Here is a 22,509-nt window from a genome sequence, read left to right as displayed (position 1 = left end):
GCTCGATTTGGTTCATTTCAAACGAATCGCCCGCGACTCGTCGGGGTGTTGCTATGATAATCCGTCGGATATGAGGGAGTATCAAGCTCTGCGAATTGACAAGTGCTTTCATGGACTGAGATTTGCTTAGCAGAAGATCGGTGTTCAACGTGTACCACATCAGCGGCGCAAGATTAACGCGCCATTTGTGGCAAACGAGAGAAACGGCTTGCATATCCTCTTTTCTTCGGATCTCATCAAAGATCATGCTGAGCAGCTCTGTTGGAAGAGCGGAGAAACTCATCTTGGCGAAAGCTGCGTGGAGTTGAGTCGAGAGTATCTCGTGTGGGTGGAAGTTGGTAGTGGAACTGGAAGAACATTCATAAGTGTGGTCACCGGTGTCAATGCGCAGTGCGCAGGAGTCACTGTTAAAACGGTCATGGTCCTGGTTTCACAGACCTGCTTGCTGCCTTCCATTCACTGAACCGAAGAATATCTGACTGCATCACTCGACTCACGAGGTATGCGCCACATTCGATGACGACGCATGCAGGGTACTGAATATCGTTAGAGATACAGTGTGGCTGAATACGGTGACGGAGTTCGGAAGTACGCTTGGAGAATTCGACCGGTGTAGACACTCCAGAGGAGATTCTGACCGTCTCAAGGTTTCTTCACGAGGTGATGAGCATCCTAGAACCGTGTTTAGTCAATAGGAAGATTCGGCTTGATGGAGACCATTGAGGATTGTGCTAAAGCTGACTGCTTTTGAGGACAGACATTCGAAAAACTGGGGAGGGTTTTGCTACCCTGAGGTGGTTTCTAGCTTGTAGTGCGCTAATGACGCATTGCTGGGTATCTGCCCTATCTTGATCTTGTTCGCACCATGATACTGTCTTGGACTCGACGCGGCGCGACACGAGTATTCGCCCCAGAAAGGTCGTAGTCGGTGTAGTGGCAATAATCCAAGAGCGAGGTTCGGCCGGGGCACACCAGTTACAATCGCAGGTACGACCAAAAGGGCTTGGGATGGTTGCCACTCGATAGGCATTGTCGCATATTCAGTGTAGAGCGTAAATAGGCAGCCAGTCAGCGTGCAGAGCGGCGGTGGTAGGGGTTCGGATGGTGCAGCGACATGGGGGTGGTGAGCAATGGTGCGTCGGCTGATCTAAGAATAGACGGACGATGCTGGGGTACCGCTCAGCTGGCATAACTGACCAAAATGCCCCGAAGCAGGCAGGCACGACCCGCCATAGCACCTGAACGACCGCAAATTACCACCCGCTGGACCCTCGACGACGCGACTCCATAGCGCGCTGCCACGGCAAACGACGTAATCGCCCTCTCGCGACTGCCCTGACCGAGCGACGGCGCTGGGCGCATCGCATCCTATCGTTGGACCTCTTCGCGCTGCACTCGCCGGCTCCGCTGCGACAGCAGGCGCTGCGTAGGACTCCCCTTGGGGCCAGAAGAAGCAAACCTCGGGACTGGCTCTATATCCATGGCCTGCTATTGGCATTAGCGCGGCCGCGAATCATCTCGACGCCCTCATGGACTGCTGACGGGCCGAGGAAGCAGCAGAGCGCGTTACACTGTGGAGAACCATGCAGGTCGACTTTGGCGACGAGGGAGAGACGGAGCACAGCCTGCACCTGACAGCCAACGCCCACCAGCACTACGAACACGCGGGGCCTGGCAGCGGGCCGGCCTACTCGCCCTTCCGGCACCCAGGCGGCGGTGGTGTAGCAGCAATTGATCCGGGACTGGAGCAGAGCACAGGTGCCAGCCGCAATGTGCACACGCCCATTCCCCAGTCCAGTCACCTACTTCAGCCAGACAATGCCCATAACCTCGCCCACGGCTTCTACGCCGACATGCGCAGCTCGCAGACTCCCCCGGCGTCTGCGCATGCCTCGCCGCGCTTCACTGCCATATCGCCCACCAGCCAGCCGCGCCAGCCATCTGCCCACTACGAGCCCGCCGACCGCGACACGCCCTCGCGCAATGTAGCCGACGACACCATCGACGACGCCTACGCGACCTTTATCCTCTACTGCAACCCCAACTTCCCCACCACCATCGACACGAGCGAACTCGTCAAGCTGTTCCGGACGCCGCCCAAGAGCGACGGCAACGCATTCAACACATGGACCCTGTTCGAGCTGATACGCAAGCTGGACGCCAAAGAAATCAAGACATGGACACAACTGGCGCTGGATCTGGGCGTCAAGCCGCCGAACACGGACGAGGGACAGAGCACGCAGAAGGTGCAGCAGTACTCAGTCAGACTAAAGGTAAGAGCCTCACATTCATTCACAGTTCTTATATCCGGCAATCGCCGAGTCATTTTCTACACGTTTTCCGAGTTCTGGCCCAGTGGGCTCCAACAACGTCTCATGCATGTCATCCGGGTCGTGCGGCGCAGTCGACTTCAGCCTCAAACGCCTCATTGTGATCCGAACCACCTACTTGGTATCCGGCGCAGTGTGCGAACCGAGCCACTCACTATGTGAGATATCTGAGATGTACTGTTCCTCACGACTTGGTCAAAGATGTGGCCTCTGCAGGTCAGAGGGGCAGCGCATTCCGACCTGGCCCCCACTCACTTGCTATTCCATACATCATTCCGACCTTTGCTAATCATCACAGCGATGGATGCGCGCCATGCACATCGACGCCTTCTTCGAGTATCTGCTGGGCAAGCAGCACCCCTACTTCCTGCAAATACCTCCTCCTCACAACCCCTTTCCAGCTGACGGGCGGGATGGCGTACCTTTGGAGGAAGATCTGGCTATCCGCGCTCTCGATCCCAAGTTCAAACCGAAGCGCGGGCGGCGGAAAGCTGATGACGGAGAGGACGACATCGACTTTGACGAAGGCACACCGGCTCGTAAGCGCCCGCAGTTGGATACGTCAATACCGTTTGGCAACGTGCTGCAGCCCCAATCAGCGTACCCCACTAGCGCCCATCCTCACAACATGCACGGAGGCTTCCTCACACCTCAAGAAGCGTGGACTGCAGTCTCAACCGTCACACCCTCTTCGGCTTTAACAGCAGCTTCAGCACCAAGTCGTTTAGGCCAGAGCCTGACACCATATACCGATTCGCCAATGTCTGGACAACACATACGATGGCGACTGAATCCTCACGACACGCCTCAAACCCCTCATCCACTTTCCGCGGTAACACCACAATCCGCATACCCCTTCTTCGATGAGCCTCAATCGGCTGTCACGCCTTCCAGTGCGAGATCACGCTCTCGCCGGCGTCATGGCCCCGCTGTATCGTCGGCATGGTCGACCAACAACACCTCGTCTACCGGCAAGCTTCGTGGCCGGCCGCCGAGCAATCGATCGTTTCGAGATGGGCCGTATAACACCTTTCCGGCCAACCCGAAGACCAAAGAAGGACCACCCATCGACCGTACCCCAGGCAATCTGACACCGATAGTTGAGCGGGCGCACTCTGACCCTCCAGCACCCGAGAACTCCTTCCGCTTTCCGCCAACACCAGCGTCTGCCATATCGCCTTCCAAGATGGAAGGCCAGCTCATGGGTGGTGCGCCGCAGAAGCAACGACTGAGTCTCCAGGTCCCTCCAAACGTCGGCAACCCAGTAGTGCGATTAGTCACACCAACAGTACTCGTCAACGGAGAACAAAACGACTCCCCAGGCACGGCACTAGGGCCTTCCCCAATAAGCGCCGCCTCAACACACGTGTCGCCCGCACATGTCTACGAGCAACAAAGCATGTACCAAAAACAAGACAACAGGCCAACACATCAGACCTACCACCGCGCGCTCACGCCATCCGAAACACCCGCCCAGCATCGACCACCTCCCTCAATCCGTTCGCAAACCTCGCCAGACCTCTCAACTTCCTCTCCATCTCTCCCATCAATCCCTCTCGAAACACTCAACCGCGCCCTAGCCGCCGAGCTCATCCGTGCCCCGCTAACCGGCCGCCGGAAGCGCTTAAGAGGCAACGAAGCAAAAACCCTGGCCACTGCTATCCTCCAACCACTCTACTCAAAGCCAACGTCCGGACTACCTTCCTCCCCCGCGAAAGTCATGTCCGACCAAACCCTCGGCATAGCAATCAGCAGCTGCCTGGGTCTCACAAGCGCAGTCGGCATCGGTATTGGCGGACCCACAGGCGGCGTCCGTCGCGTCGAATGCGTACGTTTCCGTATCGGAGGTGATGGCTATGAAAGTCCTATCGACGACGACGAAGACGATGGGGATACCACTGGAGACAATCTAAGGTCTCACCCTGGCAACTCAGGCGGTAGTCGTATCAAAGAAACCTTTGACGTCTTCTTCGCTGTGAACTTTGGCGGGTTGACCGGAGAATGGGTTGCCAAGGGTCTTGAAATACGGAATGAGAACACTGAAGATGCGAGTGCAGAACGAAGAGGAGATGGCGAAGCCGCATTAGACAGGGAGGGTGCTGGGGCAAGTCAGATGACGCCCGCGGCCTGGAAAGCCAAATTTCTAGATATGCAGCGACGGTTATGGGAGAGGGAAGAGGAGGTCAAGAGTCTCAAAGATCGCATTCTTGAGGCTGTGCTATAAGAGGAGGACATTTCGTTTCAAGCGGGAAAAATCTACGGTGGATTGACGTTGATGTTTTTTTAATGTTTGTGTATATTGGGCGTATATTGGATGGGAAGGTTGGATTGGGTAAGGTTGGGAGGTTGGATCTGCTATATACCCCAGTTTGCTGTTTGGTATTCTTACTCTTGGGATTGGGATTGGGGATGGAAATGGGAATGGGATTTGGTTGGGAAAGGGGATGATGGGGGAGGGGTGTGAATGGATATATGGAGGGGAAAATCTTGGATGTAGGTAGCATAGCGTGTAGGTTGTCTTTGGATTATATGCATAGTATCGTTGTATCTTGATCACACAATCCCATGGCGCGCAGCTAAATTATGTCTGCATGTGTGTCGTCTCTTGATTTTCGGTAGCTATAACTATTCCATGTATGCCTCTTCCCTTTGTGTCTTTTGCTATCCAAGTCCTCACTATACTTCGCTTTGTATATTGGCGAATTGGACAGCATAAGCCACAAAGGGAAGACGCATATACAGAATCTATCTACCTGCCTTTGTAACGACGAAGCCACACTCTCTACTTGGTACTGGATGTTTGATACGTACATTCCAGGGTAAGGGGGAACATTCTTGCTGTCATGGGTAGCTACAGCGCTACACGCTTCCCTAGAACCATTCCATGTATGCCTTCTCCTGTACGAAACCTATATCGGATTGGCGATTCGAATGTACAAACAGCTTGCTTGGTCATCGGATGGTAGTTCTGTATAAGATATTGAATGGGCAGATTGGGTTGACATGATCAAGTTTCGCAACCGCTCTGGGCAAGTATCTGGACACTTGCCTAGAGCGGTTGCGAAACTTCATCATGTCAAACTACTATCCGATAACCAAGCAGGCGGTGAGGGCATACATGGAACGACGCTATCTCCCTTTTGACAACGACGGCGCCGTACTTTCTACTTGTTACTCGACATTGGAATATATATTTGATAGGAGAGGGGCCATCACGCCCCATCCTTCTCCCACGGCTTCTTCCTCTTCGGCTTACTAGCTTCCGTGCCTTGGCCTTCCAGTACGGTCGGCGGGATCTCTTTGATACCCGGCACGGGCTTTCCGCTTGTGATGAGCTCGACGATGTGGGCGAAGGAGGTGGGGTAGGGGGCTGGTGGTTCGGCTGTGGTTGTGGGTGGGGGCATGATGCCGGATGGCGAGCTGCTTGGAAGGAGGTCGCTGGTTATGGGGAGGCTGGTTGTGGATGCGTTGGGTGTGGTGCCCGCTGGAAGCATCTCGTCTACTACGGAGGAGGCGAGGACGTTGTGCGGGGTTGGTGGTGTGGGTGGGGGGCGGTTGCGGGCGCTGCGGTAGGCTTTGTAGGCGTTGAAGTCGATGCTTTTGTTGTACTTTCTGTGGGATGTTAGTAAACATCGTTCTTAAAACAGAGACATCTCTCACGTCCCAATTGGGCTGAAATCGATGCAGTAGTAGAAATCTCGGACCGAACGTACCTTGCATAGTAGAAACACCGCGCCCGTAATGCTAGCTCAGTCGTCTGTTCTGGCGTGCTGTTGCTGCCGATGATGGCCTGCAGACCGGCCTGGAACTCGATGTCATCGTCCCAGTTGTAGCGATCCAGGGCCTCGTAGATGTCGTTTAGCCCATCGTCGGTAACGCTCATAGCGAGGGGTTGGGCAACCTGAGAGCCCTAGGAGAAAGTGAAGATTGGAAAGGTGATACAATTCACGACCTCAAGGGTCTAAAGTCCACAGGTTCATGGGTGACAAAGCATGGGTGCAGTTGCAACCCGACGAAGACTGCAACGGTGGTACGTGTGGGGTAAAGGCAGCCCGAGGTGCCAGGTGGATGAGCGAGGCTCCAAGCTTCCAGACTACGCCTCGCTAAACGTGCGCCAAGTTTCTGCAGCTTCAGCCCACGACCACGGAGCTCTCCAACCTTCTCTCACCCCTCATTCCTCCACCAACCACTTGCACCCTTCCCAACCACTTTCCCGCCTTCTTTTCTTGTTCATTGAGCTTCAATTCCTTCGATACCCGTTTTGATACCCACGTTACACAGCCATGTCCGAGTTCATCGGGTTAGTCGCAGCTCTCCAATTCGAGCTGGAGCTCCAGCTGACGTCGGACGCGTAGATCTCGCATTTCTCTCATCTCCAAGAGTGACATCCGGTGAGTCCTCCATCGCGTGATTGCATTGCGCGACGCGACTAACAGCCCCCAGCTATGTCGGTACCCTCGTCGAGATCAACTCAGAAGCTTCCACAGTCTCATTAGACAATGTGCGCTCCTTCGGCACAGAGGGCCGCAAGGGCGGCAAAGACGAGTACCCGCCGTCAGACGTCGTATACGAGCAAATTGTCTTCCGGGGCAGCGATGTGAAGGATCTGCGCATCGAAGAGCCTGTCAAGGAGAAGGCTCAGCCTGCCATGCCGCAGGACCCAGCCATCATCGGAGTAAGTCCACACAACCACCCTTTCTTTTCTTTTTCGATGATGTAAAATTTTCGGATGTAAATCATTTAAACCACCGAGAGCGCAAAACCGTGTGGATATTTTCCGTTGCCTTCCTTCTGAGATCCTTATACCCAACCTGCTTCTGCTACATACTTTACGAAGCCAAAGCTGACGCGACGCATGCGCCACAGGTACAACAACCCCAGTCGCGGCAAGAGGGCAGTCCACAAGATCTCGCCGGTCGTCAACAACCACCGCCGAACTTCCCTCAGCCAGGTCAATTCCCGCCTGGCGGATACCCTCCGTTCGGTGGCCCTGGCGGCCCTGGTGCATATGGAAACAGATTCGGTCCCCCAGGTGGTTTCCCTGGTGGTCCTGGTGGCCCAGGTCCTTTCCCTGGAGGTCCACCAGGCGCGTTTGGCATGCCGCCGCCTCCATTCGGAGCGCCTCCTGGCTGGTTCCCTCCCGGTCATGGCTTCCAGCAACCACCTGGTCCCTTCTCGCCGAACATGCCCATTGGCCCTCCCGGCTTGAACCAGAACCAACCTCCACAAGGCCCACGGGGTCCTCAGGGTCCTCAAGCAGGTAAGGATGAGAAGCCGGGTCAGGTCCAGCAACCGAAGGTAGCAGAGGCAGACGGTGCATCATCCAAGCCACAACCTAAGAACGGCGCGAAGGCATCACCGGCTGCAGCAGGCAAGCAGGCTCCCCCGCCACCAGTCGACTCGAAGCCAGATGTATCGGCTGCGTTGGCACCACCCCACCCCCAGAACGGCCAACCACCCGCGAAGGGTGCGCCCAGCGGACCCAAGGGTGGTCGAATCATTCCCGCTGTACCGATTCCAAGCCCAAGGGCGACGAAGGCGGCGCCTCAAGCACAACAAAGTGCCGGCCCCTCTGCTGCTCCTGCGCAAATGCCCACCGCTGCCCAGCAACAAAACGCTACTCAGTTGGCAACCGCTGCTGTCGCTGAGGCCATGGCCAAGCTCAACCTCCAGAACAAGGGTCAGGCACCAGGTCAACCGCAGGGTCAACCGCCTGTCTCAGACCCCATGAACAACTTGGCACAGCAGGTGCAGGGCATGCGCGAACAGCAAAGCCGCCAGCACCAGCCTCGTCAACGAGGAACAGGAGAGTTCCGTGGTCGGGGTGGAAGAGGAGGACGAGGTGGTGCTCATCCTCAGCACCCCAAGATGGAAGTGCCCACAACCGACTTTGACTTTGAGTCGTCCAACGCAAAGTTCAACAAGCAGGACTTGGTCAAGGAAGCCATCGCGTCTGGATCGCCGATGGGCGATGCCCCAGCAGTCCCTGCCGGCGAGGCTTCCACGGAGAAGGAAGAAGTCGTCATCCCTGGTGGATCCATGTACGACAAGAGCTCCTTCTTCGACAACATCTCGAGCGAGCTGAAGGACAGAGAAGAGGCTGCTACCCGTGGTCAAGAGTTCAGGAGCCAGGAGCGCCAGAAGAACATGGAGACCTTTGGCCAGGGCAGCGTTGACGGCTACCGGGGTGGTCGAGGACGTGGCCGTGGACGCGGACGCGGTCGGGGCTTCGGCTACCGTGGCCGTGGCGCACCCAGAGGTCGCGGCGGCGCTGAGTTTGGTGCCCAGCCTGCCGCTTAGTGGGCGGGAGGACCTGCCAATCCAAACTCATACCTCAGCCTCGAAGGCATTGCGCTTTATTAGCATTTCCTTTCCGTCCATCTCTGCAGTCTTGTGCATAGCTTCCAGCACGGCGAGCGTCTTTTGTGTCTTTTTATCCCCACTAGCCCTATGGGCACGACTCTATTGCGTTTTTCGGGGCGGCATCTTGTCTGATTTGCTCCGCTTTGTATTTGTAGATCTCCATCGTGGCGATGTGAAGCGGGAGTCAAAAGCTGGGAATACTTGGGGGTGTGGTATACAGGACTGGGCCTGAAGGCATACGTGCTATGACATGCAATGAAGATTATGAAGACTCACATCTGGTGTTTCGGTGTTTGTGCTATTTGACGTTGAAGGTTTACCCTGTTGCACGGACTTGGTATAGTGTGAGAGGTACTACAATCGCTCAACATGTATGTCTCATTACTAATCTACTATACAAAACAGTTCTGACAACCACCGGTATTCGCCCCGCCCATAACATCGCTAAATGAATAAATACCATGAATAACAACCAATCCCTACCGCTCCTTGATTACATAAGATATATCCCCTTCTAATCCCATACGCGCACGATGTCCAGATACCCGCCTGTACACAGTCCTCATACTCTCTTCATAACGGTCTTTGAACCCGCAAAGACCTATCCATCCCCTTCCCTCCTCCCTCCTCACTTCACTCGCTCACGCCTCAGTACCCACCAGAGCGCTTAATAGCATCTTTCTCCGCCTTATTACTCTTACTCCAAGCCTTCATCCTCGCCGCCTTATCCACCTTGTCTTGCGCCCTCTTATCCTTGTCCTTTTTCTTATCGTCATCCTTCTTCTTCTTGTCATCTTGCTTGTTCTTCTCCTTAGCCAGGTTGATGCAGCGTCGGCATACATTGTTACCCTGCCTGTTCACTTCGGGGGGGTTGCGACAAGGGCCCGCTGTTGCTGCGGCTGCACAGGGTTCGTGCCAGTGTCTTTCCTGCAGAGATAGAGGTACGAAGTCAGTATATGTCTCACACGCACTTCGTACGGTCAGAACTCACCTTCATGTAGGGTTTGTGCAAGGGACCGCAGAACTTGCAGAGGGGACAGATTTCTAGGACCATTTGGCACATGTTTGGGGGGTGGGGTGGGGGATTGGTTGGGGATGTGGATGTGGTTGTGGGGGGGTTCAGTCCTGCGGAGGTGTGCTAAGATGTATTGGAGAGTCTTGAGGATGTGTTTGACTTGTAAGTTGTAAATATAGTATAGAAGTATCTATTGAAGGCTCTTGTGATGTAGTGTTTATGCAGACAAACTCTGGGGACAACTATAGCAGATATATATACATATAAGAACTTCTTGACTATACTTTACTTGTGGGCTTGTTTAAGTCTGTAGTTGTAATAAGAACGCGAATGAGAAAGAAAGCAGCAAGCAGGACAATGATGGTGTGCTGTTATGTTCACTGCAATGGCCCTGTGTCACGAAGCGCGAAGGCCACGGGATGTTGTCCAGCATTGTGATGTAAGCTACTACAAACTTTAAATGTGCATGGCAGAATGATAAATGTGGTGTACATGGATCTGTGCACGCTGTTATATAGAATCAGAGTTCAAGTATTTGCTAGCGGTATGCAAGATGCAGTGTTGCAGTGTTGCTGGAATTGCCTACACCCACCGTGAACCGGATTGCTTAATGCAAGTTCACTGTATACCAATGGAGCTTAGAAGTCGCATCGAATATGCGCGAGGTGGGCTTTTGGCACAATGTATACTACACTTCCTCTTGACATCCAAAGTACAACGCAACGTTATTGCAATCGGATCATCACGAGATCAGCGAGAACACAACAATACTTGTCCTTGACTCGTGTGTGCTTGGTTTATTGAAGGGTATTACCCAGGTCCTCTGCTATCTAGTGTTTCTGTGGAGATCCACAATGAACAATCTGCCCAGCCACTCAGGGCTCGCGCAACTCATATAGAAGGCAAATGCTCTGGTGTTAGCTGCTGGTGACGTATGAGTTCTGCTCGGAGTACCGTAGACCCACAGTAGAATTGTAAACCAGGGTCCAGCCATTCATTCGAATGTGAGTGGCGCCTTGCACTTCTATCACTAGCCTACTTGAGTAGCACCTTGAGTAACTGCCTTCCCAGAGCTTCCGACATACCATCTTCGCAACCTCCGCAAAGACTCTGTCGTCAGTCACCGCCATTGGTACCTCAGTAAAGCGACTTCTGGCAGCACTTTCGCGCCATGGACACTGAAATGACATCCCCAGCTCCTGCAGCTATCCCCGACACCATTCTCCGCGACCACTTCCTTTCAAAGCCTCGACGCGATGACAATTACACTTACGCGACATCAATCCACATCAAGTCCAAAGCCCAAGCCACGAACTTTGCGCGCACAATCCACACGCAGCATCCCGAACGCACCCTCGTCCTCTGGATCAACAGCAGCGTCAGCGGTGACCTGCGCAACGAACCCTGCGCTATAGCAGTCGGTTACAACTCACCCACAACTTCTGCCTGGACCGCCCAAGTCACCGTCGCACACTACACCAGCGCAAACGAGGCCATCCTACTATCCATCGGCGAAGCGCTCCGCGTCGCCGCATCTCCCACGATAACCGAGCATATCGATCGCGTGCTCGTCTTCTCAGATGTGCAACGTATCCTGAAGAGTATGAGGATGGGCCATCCGTTCGGTTTGGTCAAGGATAGATGGCTTGTAGATGATATACCCTATTTCAGCAAGCAACTAGCGGAGAAGAGCGTGGAAGTGGAGTTTCATTGGTTTCCTCCGAGTCCCAGGATAGAGCCTCACCAACGCGTGCGCGGCGCCTCGCAGCGGTTCAAAAAGCTTGCTTTAGCTGAGTACCCGTCTGAGTTACTCGATCGGAGCGTTAGTTTTCCGCCGGTGAGACTGGACGGGATACTCGTCACGGGAGGTGCGGGAGAAGACTTCGTGGGTGGTTGGCTAGGCGCTGCGCTGAAGGATGTAAAGGTACTGCCGCGAAGAGAGCTGAGTCGTGACCTGAGGGTTCAGGCCAGGCAGGCTATCAACCAGAGGAGGAAGGAGAGGAAGGAGAAGGCGAGGGCGAGGAGGATGAAGGAGAAGGCAGAGAGGGAGATTAAGAAGCTTGAGAAGGAGATGAGGAAGTTGGCGCGTAAGAACGGAATGAAAGTGGAGGAGCAGGAAGTGCTGGGTCTGGCGCGTGAGAACGGGATGAAAGTGGAGGAACAGGAAGTTCAGGGGTTGGCAGATGACAGTGAAATGAAAGTGGAGGAGCAGGAAGTTCTGGGTTTGGCAGATGACAGCGTGGCGACTGCATACGAGCTTGTGGGAAAGATTGAGAAGCAGGAGAGGCAATGTATGTTCGTGGAGGAGTTTGAGAATATGGATTTAGTTTGATGGTACTGTGGTTTGAGGAGCTTCTTGTCTCATGTATGCGGTCAATTCGGCTTAGGTATCAAGTTCATTCCAGTCTCTTATCGCTCCCATAGACTACACCCCCAGCAAGTATCGCTGATACTTTGACAGCGTTCCGAGCTTTTTGCATACCTTGAATCTGCATGGCTATATGGCAACGACATCTGTCCTTGACCGCTTATCTGGTGGCGCGATCGCAGAATTCAACATCCGTCATATGTACCGGAACGGCTACAACGTGCTCTCCACGTATACTCCAGACTGATCCATATGAGTAGAAGTATCGCGGCCATCGGTGGCCATCGTCGTCGAAGCTAGGCCGTTCCATGCCGTCCAAACCGTCAGGTGAGACGACCAAGGTTCTGAGTTTGGATCCATGTTGGGCGAGGTAGCGAAAGACTTCCTTCGCGAATTTTTGCATCATCACCTGCGAGGTGTGAACATATTCTTCCGTAAGAGTGACACGGTCCTGGAAACTTGGATTTGGCACTATCCCACAATCGATGTAGGGAACTGTGAGTATGCGCAGTGATTTGAGACTTCGGTGTCTCGCGATACAGTCCTAATTCTTTGGTGAGCAATGATTCTCTACCCAGGGGTGAATACATACCAGATAAGACGTCAGCTCACCGTGTTCTTCACCAGCTTGCGCAGGCAACTTGAACTTGGCAGCTAGGTACTGTACAGGACCAAGACTGACCGGACAGAGGTTGACTGCCAGCTTTTCTAAATCAGGCGCCTGAGCGAGTATTTTAGCAAGGTCGGAGACGGTGTAGTGGGCTGGTGGTTGCAATTTGGATGAAGCCGCCAGAGTCAGCTGACGCAAGGACTTGCTTTGTCCACTCAAACACGATACGTCAACCGCACGCCCCCTGCCCACATCTAACCACACCTTCACCAGTGAGGGAGCGGAAGACACCAGGGCCTCAATTGCTCGTGTGTCCCTGTCTAGCGGTACCCCCTTACGTCTCAGTGATATCTCTAACTCTCTCAGCGCGGTGGCTTGCGGGACTGTTGCGACGAGAGCAGTGAGGAAGGCTTCGGTATTGCGGCATTGGGTGATATAGAGGATGCGAATATTAGAGAAGTTGATGCATTTAAAAAGAGATGCGGGGTATGGCCTGAACTCTAGCCATAGTAGGTGAAGGGTACGCAGCTGTGGAGTCGATATAGCTGCCTCCTCAGTATACGGCCCTCCGAAAACATCGTGCTCATGCAAGTCGTCCAGAAGTGAGGCAGCCTTACTTGCGCCTTTGAGGCATAATGACCGTAGGTTTGGTGTGCTCTTGAGAAGGTAGGCGCTATTCTCGTATGCGTGGGGATCCTGAACGGAGAGGGGAATTCGGAGCCTCCGGATGTCGCCGAGTATGGGTGTAATCCAAGAACCATGTGATGCAAGACTCATATTGAGAGCGGCGCCTTCATCGGGAATGATACTTCGAAGCCCAAGTACTTCGAGCGAATGCTGGTTTTGCAGAAGACTGAGCACGATAGACATCTTGATCCTGATGCCGATACTGATACCCGTAAGACAGTTCTTTGTGAGAGCGCCGATAATGAGTCTGACGACAAGTCCAAATTCGGAATTTGGGTCGAATTCCACATTTCCCTTCATTTCGGTGTCGATGTCAATGAAGCGCACGTGGGCAAGCACTCCGTTGTCTGCGCTCAGCAAAGAAGCCAGGTCTCCTGGCAAGGTAGTAGCTGCTCTCAACCTGAGAGTTTTCCAGAGCAGCGGGCCCATCACATCTCTGAATTCGCGGCTTACCAGGCAAACCGCTCTTCTGTGACGGTTTGGACGGATGTAAGCAAAGACGGCCGTCTTCATCTCAGTCGGGAGGTCCGAAAACGTAGCCATGACGCCAGAGCTGCCGGCGCGAGAGGATAGAAGCGCCGAGTGTAGATGATAGGGTGGAGTGTAAATCAGTTCAGGTGAGCTTGCTCTTTCCAGTAGGGTGAGTGGGTCGTTTATAGAGACGCTAGTCCTGATTAGGCCGTGCCCTGAATATACTGCACCCTGGTGGTCTTCAGAGAGATTGCCGCTTCCACTTGCCATGTATCGCGTTGCTGAATACACTGTATTATAATCTGATAAACGTATGCTACTCAAGACAACGTAGTCTTCTAATACGACTGTTCCATTTAGGTTTAGGTATCGCTTCGAAGCCTTCATCAGGTACTAATCGTGCTGCATTCTTACAAGGCGGGAAAAATATAGTGCGATTCCATCTCTTGGTTGTCGTTCACTTCATTCTATGGTACCGCGATGATGCAGAGCGAAACGAGCCACTCACGACTCCCGCAACACACACGACATATTCTCACGATTGAGAGAAATCGCAAGTATAATATACTGCGTTCAACGCAAACACGAACATGAAGCTTTGCGCCCGCTGGATGCAGCTCTCTGCTTTCTTCCCATTCTACCGCAACCACAACGTGCTCTCTGCCATTCTACAGGTGGAAGGAGATTGACGACATTATTGTGTGCGACACGGACAGGCTCGTAGTGAACGTGGATATTTATTCGGGTTTGGTTCTTGGGTGAATTCCCCTGCTACTCATGAGTGACGACTAGTCCGCCCAGCCGACGATGTTAGAAGAGGGGATGGGAGGCGCGACTTGCGCTCCGTACTGGCCTTTGTAGTTACCCACTGGCCTTTATGGTTACCCGACGGAGCTTGATTGCAGATGGTGTACTTGTTCATGTTTGAACCTCTCCATCCAGTCCTTTTGATCTAACTCGTTGATCAAGAGGGGGAATCAACAGAGAGTGCGCATTTACTCGGACTGCGGTCTAGTCCTTCGGGCAGGTCATCAAGATGGTACTTTGGTATACGGTATAATTGCGATAGCTTTGAAATTGTTCGCTAGAGTGCTACTGGTCTGGTGCATCACCGCAGTACCGTGGTCGTCGGCGGGGCTGTCCAAAGAGAGACTACACAGAGTTTGTTGGAGATGCGATACTTCTCTCTTTCGTAGACTATCTCCTCGCGTCAGAGTCAGAGTCATATGAAATGCGGGAAGTGTGGTTGGCTCGTCTTTTCTGGGTCGCCTCTGGGACATCGCAGATGTGCAGAACGACATTTGGGGGAGGTCAGAGAGGATTATGATAAGAGTGAGAAGATCAAGGGCGACCAACCTTGAGACCCTTGCTCGATAGCAAAGTATTTTCGTCCAGCTGCCAGTCCGATGTCTGGAGGGGGATAGAGTGTTGCCGTTATGGCCAAGCTCACGGTCGTCCTCAGAACTTTGGCAGGAGGCTTTGGCACCGACGATTTCTCCTTGACGAGGTCCCCGTTGGGTACAGCCGGCGAACGATGGGAATACGCCCCACTAGGGGTAGCGGGCACTTGAGACGGATGAATACCAAATACGAAGGAAGGCGCTGTGTGGCAGTTCCCAGACAAAGTAATGGGTAGAGAAGCTTGGTAGAAGGGGGAGAGTGGGTTGCTGTTACCTTTAGGTGTTGTTCGATACATCAGCCCGCCACGGCAAGCGCCGACCCTCGCCCTTTCGCTCAACAAGATATCCACCCACGCCTTCTCCACTTCTCAACGTTGGTCTCTACCGACTCAACCTCATCCTCGTATCTGCGCTACCTCGGGCCCATCGAACTGCTCGGTAGAGACGACACAGCCTTATCGCATGGGTAGTCTGCGGGTCGCTTCGGTGACGAGCTTTGCCATAGAATGCGCCTTTGATTCAGACTGCGGTCTGGTTCTGGGTCGGACCGGTCATTCATCTCAAGGGCGATACGTACGCTGACAACGTGTCGCGTGCTAACACCATGATTGCGATTCGATTGCTTCCCAGCCTCAATTCCGTTCCACGGTACTGCAACAACCAACGCGCGACGAACCATTTGCGTTCCCTGCAATCCATACATTGCTGACGAGATTGGTCGGTATTTCCAAATGATAATCGTCATGAGAGCAAGTAAGTTTGGGCTTTGGCTTCAGCTGATGTGCATAAATCTCAACCAGAAACCCCATCCATTTCTCGCTTACGCTAGGATTTATGTGCTGATTCGGAAATATTATAAGACGACTCGCTTTCACCAGTAGAACTCTAAACAGTTCACTCCGAATCTTCTCCAAACATTTCCACCAGCTTTCCATTCGAAAATGAAGTGGTCTATTATTCATCTCCTGGCTTTCCTGGCTTTCTTGGCCACCTACATTCATGCCGCGCCAGTCGGCACCGAAGCGGCTGCTCCCAAGCCAGTAGCCGAGCGCTATATCGAGGACCAATGCAGCGGTACGTACTCCTCCCTTCATCATACCATCATAGATCCGCGCAAACGCTGACTTGGGCTTCTTAGATTTCCAGCGCGCACAGATTCAAACGGCACAAGGCCAGTGCGTGAAACTAGCATTGCGCGCTGCCAAAGCCGCATATGAAGACTCCAGGTTCCCGGCCTACTTCCACTCTGATTCGTCAGACATCAGGGCGAAGGTTGCTTCCCGTTTCCACGCAATAGCAAAGGAATGCACCAAGCCACGCTTGGGTTACCACTGTTCTTGCGAACCCGACCAGTGTAAGCCCGGTGAAGTGGCATTCTATACAAGTGAGGACGACTTCGGCGTGACGTTCTGCCAATCCTTCTATGGCATGCCGCTAGTGAACCCGAAGCCGACAGGTCAAGGCGGGGACCGGGGCACCGTGATTCTACACGAGTTAACGCACAGTCCTGTGATATATCATCCTGGCACGCACGATTTGGAATATGGCTTCCATAACACGACGGAGCGAGTAAAGACGACCGAGGCGGCGCTGGACAATGCAGATTCTTTCGTGTTGTTCGCACAGGGTAAGCTCATGTACCCACACCGTATAGACTGTGCTAACTATGCGGCTAGACGCTCTTTATAACTCCTACTCATTAAATGGGCAAGTAGTGGACTGTTTCCCTGATCAATATCTTTGCCACGCGATTGGCGTTCAGCTCTCTGCCGCGGGTAACTCCGCCGTCAAGGTCGTAGTGACGAACAACGGCGATATGGCTTTGAACCTTCTCAGGACAGCCACTCTCTTCGATGAGAAGCTACCCGTCGAGCGCATCTCGATGTTCGCTAGCAACAGTTGTAAGTTCTACTTAGACCTACCAAATCCAACGCGACTGAAGACAAACTATTACTGACCTACATTCAGCTATCAAGGTTCCTTTCGAAGGCATCAGCAGGGTTCACCTTGATACCGACAACCTATCCACGGACGACTTCCTTGTTCTTGGAGCTGGAGCCAAGAAAGAGTTGACGATTGAAGCTGCCTCTCTACACGATCTCAGCAACGGCGGAAGCTTTGATGTGTTCGCGAACGGCATGCTGCAATACGCCAACACCAACTCGACCGAGCTTGTTGGCCATCTCGAATACACCTCCAACAAGCTCAGCATCACTGTCAACGGTACCGAAGCGGCTACTCACAAGCCAGTAGCCGAACGTTGGGCCGATCCCTACTTTTGCCGACGTACGTACTCCTTTCCATCACAGACTCGCACAAACGCTGACGCAGGCTTCATAGCTTTCATGAATGATCAAATCGCCGAGGCACAAAAGAATTGTCAAAAGCTAGCATTGGGAGCTGCAGCTGCAGCTCGAGCCGGCCACCGCCATCTCGAAACCTTCTTCCACTCGCGAACACAAGCTACGAAAGATGCGGTTTCTGCCCGATACACCGCAATAGCGCAAGAATGCGCTAATCCTAGTGCAAGCTTGAATCTCTACTGTCATGACCGTATCGGCAATTGTAACGGTAATCTTGCATACTACGCCCGGCTTGGTCTCGGCATCACGTTCTGCGCTGATTACTGGGACCTGCCGGCAGTAGCGAAAGGGCAATGTTCAGCCAAGGATCAGGGCACTGTACTTCTGCACGAGATGACGCATTCTTCAGAGGTGTATAGCCCTGGTACCAAGGACTGGGCTTATGACTACTGGCCTTCCGTTAAGCTGTCTTCCAGGAAGGCACTGAACAACGCAGATTCGTTCAAGCTGTTTGCAAACCGTAAGCTCATGCCCTCACGACGCATACACTATACTAACTATACTGGCAGATGTTCGCTGGGGCTGCTAATCGCGGAGACCGCCGATGGTTTTGAGACTTCATGTGCGCAGCCGACTCTTAAACACTGGCGTCGGAGAAGATGTAGGCGCCCGCATCATGCAAGATTAGGATGTTTGTCTCGCCAGGACATATCGTTTTCGCCATGTCAGACTACGAGGGACGCCTGCTACTTGTCTCAGTGGATTGAAGGTGTTTACGACTCTTGGGATTTATTCTTGTGGTCTTCGCGCTCGGGAGGGGTATCTAATAGAGTCAAATCTCATGATAGAGGATGATCGAGTGTATATCGTTGGTGTTCTGCTGGATAAGAATCAGATGTCCATTTCCAACACACTAGACACCAGCCTTCCACCTATAGGTACCTAATCGTATTATTGTCTTGAACGCGCAGGATCTTAGTTACTTAGGCATCGCACCCTCGTACTTCTTGCCCTCCTTGCTTTGCCAGATTAACAGCCGCGTGCCGCCTTCTTATCTATCTCTCGACCTCTGCAAGCATGCGAGAAGCCTTGCCCTGGCTAACCTACAAACAATGAACATGAGTGTCCAAGACGAAGGTGACTTCCCAAACATGTCTAACCTGCAAACGAGGCATCCGCGAAGATCCTCAGGCGTAACGCATATCTAAATCATTCCTACAACTATGATATCTCAAGCACTATCTGCCAATCCAACCAACTCTTCGTAGTCTCGGACAGACTGCTTCGAAGCCCGATTATTTCACATAAGACCGACTAAAACACGAGTCTTCGGGCAGACCCGCAGCCGGCAGAGGAACAGCCGCGACTCTCCCTGCACCCATTGCATCGATTGTACGACCGCGGGTATAGAAATACCGGGGCCATAGATGGCCGTTGGTATCTTTCCTTGGTCGGGCTATAGGCATGTACTCGGCGGAAACCCCGAACAATGTTATACCCGAGCCAAGCTTGTCGAGGAAACGGACAACGGCTGTAGCAAGCGACTGCATGGTCATAGCTGCGCTAGGCACGAGTTCGTCAGTTATGCTAATTCGATTCTGGAAAGTAGGGTTTGGTGAAAGGCCGTAGTCGATATTCGGCAGCGAAATCATGCGCAAATTTCGGAGTGTTGGATGGCGCGCAATACAAGCCTGTCGCTGGTTATCAGATTGTTCGATACCGATCCTGGGCTTCGAGGACTTACCAAGAATGCTTCCAAGGCATTAGGTACATTATAAGAGCTCGGTATTGCGAGCGTAAAATCCGTGCCGAGAGATTGTGAACTGCCCATCTCGATTGGAGATATGTGTACAGCTAGTTGCTCTAGGTACGGAGCGGATGACAAGATAAGAGACAGATCTTGTGCAGAATAGTATGTCGAGCCTTCCGGATTAAAGCTCAGACCGAGCTCTCGTAATGTGCTACCATGTCGAACGATGTATGAGGTATTCACCGTTCTGGCCCGTCCTGTGCTTATCCAGAGGCGTTGAAGACTCGAACAGGACATTAGCACATCTTCAATTAGTCGAACGTCTTCATCTGGGGTGATCTCGAAGCCTCGCAATACGATCTCTAACCCGATCAGATTACAGATTTGAGAAAACTGGGCCGCAAGCGCTGCAAGAAATGGCCCTACGTGACCACAAGCGTCGATTGAGAGCGATCGAAGTCCAGAGAAATTGATGTATGCGAGTATAGTTTCGGGCCGAGGCAGCTTCAAATCGACTCGTAATTGCAAGTGTGTTAGCTGCAATGGCTGCACAACAACACCGTCTGCAAATGGTCCACCAAAAGCGTCGCATCCCTTCGAACTACCGAGAGAAGCTTCGTGGTAACTTCTAGTAAGTACTAGAGGTTCTTCGGGCATGATGCTGAGTTGACGAAGCTTCGGAGAGTTCCTTAGCAAGTATGCACAGTTTTCGTGAGCGCAATCCACCGAGCCAACGTGTACCTGTAGCCTCCTCAATTCGCGCAGCGCAGCGGAAACCCAGGACGCATGCGTAGAAACTTGGAGATCGATCATTGGGTTCCGGTCTGATAATCCTGTAGGTATCTCGAGACGATCAAGTGTCCTCTGATGGCGGAGTAGGTTGAGCAAAAACCCGGGATCAAAATTCATTGACGTACAGAAAGAAAGTAGAGTGTCTCTCGGTAATGCAGTTATGATGAGTTGGATCGCAGACTCGAACTCCTGAGAGTGACATCGGAGCGAATCTCGTGGGCCGTGGTAAACTAAAATTCGACGGACGTGGTGAAGTATACGGTTGTCCGGATCTAAAAGGGCCATTGTCTTCGCGGTTGACATCGTCGTGGGTGTTAGGTCGAGCGAAAACCACAATTGGGGCGCCATGATCTCTTTGCACTCGCGGCTCACAAGACAAACAGCTGCCTGTTCCTCTTTTAATCTGATGTAAGAGAAGATGCTTATCTTCAGTTCGTTGGGAAGACTCGCGAAGTTGGGTGCGCAGGCCATATTCGGTAGCAGTTGAGGATTCTCAACGTAGTTCATTGCTGGTAGTGCTCAGGTGGGTGGGTAAAGTTGCAGGCAGGAGCTCGTGGTATTCGTAGGCAGAAGCAACCGGGGACCGTGCACCCAGCGTTCACTTCCAAGTTTACTAATAATGAAAAGCTTTTGCAGAGCTGCGACGTCCAGCAGCACACGAACTCTCGAACCTGTGTCGCGTGTTGCTACATAAACACTATGATTTGTTAATAATTGTATACTTTCTAACATGATGTATAGGTCTGCGCTGTTGTCTGATTTTCGGGTAACGTTGCCTACTAGGGAAATTGTACGTCGACTGAGAAATATAGGAAGAGGCCACCATTGCTAGGTAATTGTAACCGCTTTATACAGCTCATAGGAGGTTTGGTGTCATCGCAGCAAGCTGACAAACCTTTGAACGCACAATCAAGAGGAACACAGACTGAACGACACGTGTGTCGCACGTCCCAGACCGTGTATACTCCCTTGACATACTTGCATGTGTTCTCAGTACGATGCCGACGTTTCGTAACCAAGCGCAATCGATGAAGCATCAGGCAAGTCATTGACGCAACACCAGGCCGTGCTCTGAAAGCCTTACGCTTGCTCCTCTATTCTTCCTTGTATGTATTGCGGATCGTGAGGCGCAAGTGATCTACGTGGTTGGGGGTCATCGGACTGCGAAGGACGAGTAGAGGGGCCGAGGCTTCCGAGGTTGTACTGCGATGCAACATTAACTTTCACCAGTACAAGCTGCAATGATACGCCACCCGCAAGCTATGTTGCTGCAAGTCTTCTCCAGCATCCTCGTAGGATGCATGTCTTCATTATGGCGTTCTGCGCGTGGGTACCCAGCCCATTCCAGGGTTAGACGAATGGTGTCGTGATGATGCTCAAATGTCGTGATGCGCGATAAGGATTCTGGTGGTTGTGTTGCGCGTAGGATATGGTGCATATTGTTCGCGCAGCGTGTACACCACGGTGCGCAGAAATCGGCGTGTAGGATGCGTGTAAGTGTAAAGTACCTAGGTAGGTTGAGCAAGGGTGTGAGAGATGGCTGAGCGCGCGAGCAGCCCAGGATGCTAAGTGCCAGATTACCTAAGACAGGAAGATCGTCATCTCGCAACCTCACTTCTCCCACCAAAGGTTCTTCGTGAGCGCTACTTACAAGTACTTCAATTCCTCTAGTCTCCCTACATTAAGATAAAGCGAACACTTTCCAATATACTAAGACCCGGGGTAGGTATCACAGGGCACGATCAGTCCATGATCTGAGAATCTCCTAATCTTCTAAGCTCATGCTAAATAAGTCTGTAGACGTTCGCGCATAATCCTCGTACCGATAATAGTCATGGTCATGCAGATCACAGCTCATTCTTTCGCATTTGCGACGAGATCTGCCAGCTTGGACGCATAGTCCGCTAATAAAAGATCGTGTAGTCTATTGTCCTCCTCATCAAGCATGAAACGTTCATGATAAGATCAGGCTACAGTGTCGACCTCTTTTAAGATACTACTTACGATGTGCTGCACACCCTTCGCCGATAAGTAAGCTCTTGAATCGACACATCCTTGCATTGAGCAATCGCTCCTGCGATTCTAGGAAGAGTTGGATAGCCCCACCTGTAATCTGTTCCGCCACAATCTCGACCCCACAGTCCAAAAGTTCTCATTGCAATCTTTCGTTAGTCACCACCTTCCAACTGCGCTGTCGAAGTGGAGGCGTGCTACCTCGCTCGCGTCGCATGACGGTAATATGTCCGGCTTAAAGGTATGTTCTTTCATCGAAACAACAATCTTCAATAGTATAGTGGTCAGTATTTCCGCTTGTCATCTCGGCCTTCTGGCTCTTGACAATTGCGCGGGAGACCTGGGTTCAATTCCCAGTTGGAGAGCTTTCACGATTTTCTTTTTGCCTTTTTTTTCCTGTCCATTCT

General features: G+C 52.6%; 7 protein-coding genes and 1 non-coding gene across 8 annotated transcripts; 5 read left to right on the top strand and 3 right to left on the bottom strand.

Annotated features, from left to right (window-relative positions):
* Nucleotides 1-1,583: 1,583 nt before the first annotated feature.
* Nucleotides 1,584-4,554, top strand: J4E78_009397 (uncharacterized protein; the record flags this gene model as incomplete). The annotated part of the gene is made up of 2 exons (XM_049369988.1): nt 1,584-2,273; nt 2,629-4,554. 2 exons carry the CDS (start codon nt 1,584-1,586, stop codon nt 4,552-4,554), a joined length of 2,616 nt encoding a protein of 871 aa, XP_049218297.1.
* A 988-nt stretch (nt 4,555-5,542) lies between these two features.
* Nucleotides 5,543-6,213, bottom strand: J4E78_009396 (uncharacterized protein; the record flags this gene model as incomplete). The annotated part of the gene is made up of 2 exons (XM_049369987.1): nt 5,543-5,942; nt 6,044-6,213. The coding sequence occupies 2 exons, from the start codon at nt 6,211-6,213 to the stop codon at nt 5,543-5,545; spliced, it is 570 nt and encodes a 189-aa protein (XP_049218296.1).
* Nucleotides 6,214-6,613: 400 nt separating this feature from the next.
* Nucleotides 6,614-8,630, top strand: J4E78_009395 (uncharacterized protein; the record flags this gene model as incomplete). The annotated part of the gene is made up of 4 exons (XM_049369986.1): nt 6,614-6,630; nt 6,686-6,721; nt 6,774-7,005; nt 7,212-8,630. 4 exons carry the CDS (start codon nt 6,614-6,616, stop codon nt 8,628-8,630), a joined length of 1,704 nt encoding a protein of 567 aa, XP_049218295.1.
* Nucleotides 8,631-9,341: 711 nt separating this feature from the next.
* J4E78_009394 (uncharacterized protein) lies at nt 9,342-9,690 on the bottom strand (the record flags this gene model as incomplete). Its single annotated transcript, XM_049369985.1, has 2 exons — nt 9,342-9,620; nt 9,685-9,690. The coding sequence occupies 2 exons, from the start codon at nt 9,688-9,690 to the stop codon at nt 9,342-9,344; spliced, it is 285 nt and encodes a 94-aa protein (XP_049218294.1).
* Nucleotides 9,691-10,879: 1,189 nt separating this feature from the next.
* Nucleotides 10,880-12,040, top strand: J4E78_009393 (uncharacterized protein; the record flags this gene model as incomplete). Its single annotated transcript, XM_049369984.1, has 1 exon — nt 10,880-12,040. The coding sequence occupies one exon, from the start codon at nt 10,880-10,882 to the stop codon at nt 12,038-12,040; it is 1,161 nt and encodes a 386-aa protein (XP_049218293.1).
* Nucleotides 12,041-12,236: 196 nt separating this feature from the next.
* J4E78_009392 (uncharacterized protein) lies at nt 12,237-13,916 on the bottom strand (the record flags this gene model as incomplete). The annotated part of the gene is made up of 3 exons (XM_049369983.1): nt 12,237-12,527; nt 12,669-13,773; nt 13,909-13,916. 3 exons carry the CDS (start codon nt 13,914-13,916, stop codon nt 12,237-12,239), a joined length of 1,404 nt encoding a protein of 467 aa, XP_049218292.1.
* Nucleotides 13,917-16,185: 2,269 nt separating this feature from the next.
* J4E78_009391 (uncharacterized protein) lies at nt 16,186-18,136 on the top strand (the record flags this gene model as incomplete). The annotated part of the gene is made up of 6 exons (XM_049369982.1): nt 16,186-16,318; nt 16,383-16,871; nt 16,921-17,145; nt 17,213-17,530; nt 17,576-18,067; nt 18,117-18,136. 6 exons carry the CDS (start codon nt 16,186-16,188, stop codon nt 18,134-18,136), a joined length of 1,677 nt encoding a protein of 558 aa, XP_049218291.1.
* Nucleotides 18,137-22,368: 4,232 nt separating this feature from the next.
* Nucleotides 22,369-22,467, top strand: J4E78_009390. The gene has a single exon. It is a non-coding gene; the product is annotated as a tRNA-Asp (tRNA).
* Nucleotides 22,468-22,509: the final 42 nt, after the last annotated feature.

Source organism: Alternaria triticimaculans (genome assembly GCF_023758025.1).
Source record: "Alternaria triticimaculans strain BMP 0046 chromosome Unknown scaffold_20, whole genome shotgun sequence".
Taxonomy (NCBI): Eukaryota; Fungi; Ascomycota; class Dothideomycetes; order Pleosporales; family Pleosporaceae; genus Alternaria; species Alternaria triticimaculans.
This window is presented reverse-complemented; position numbering and strand designations above follow the sequence as displayed.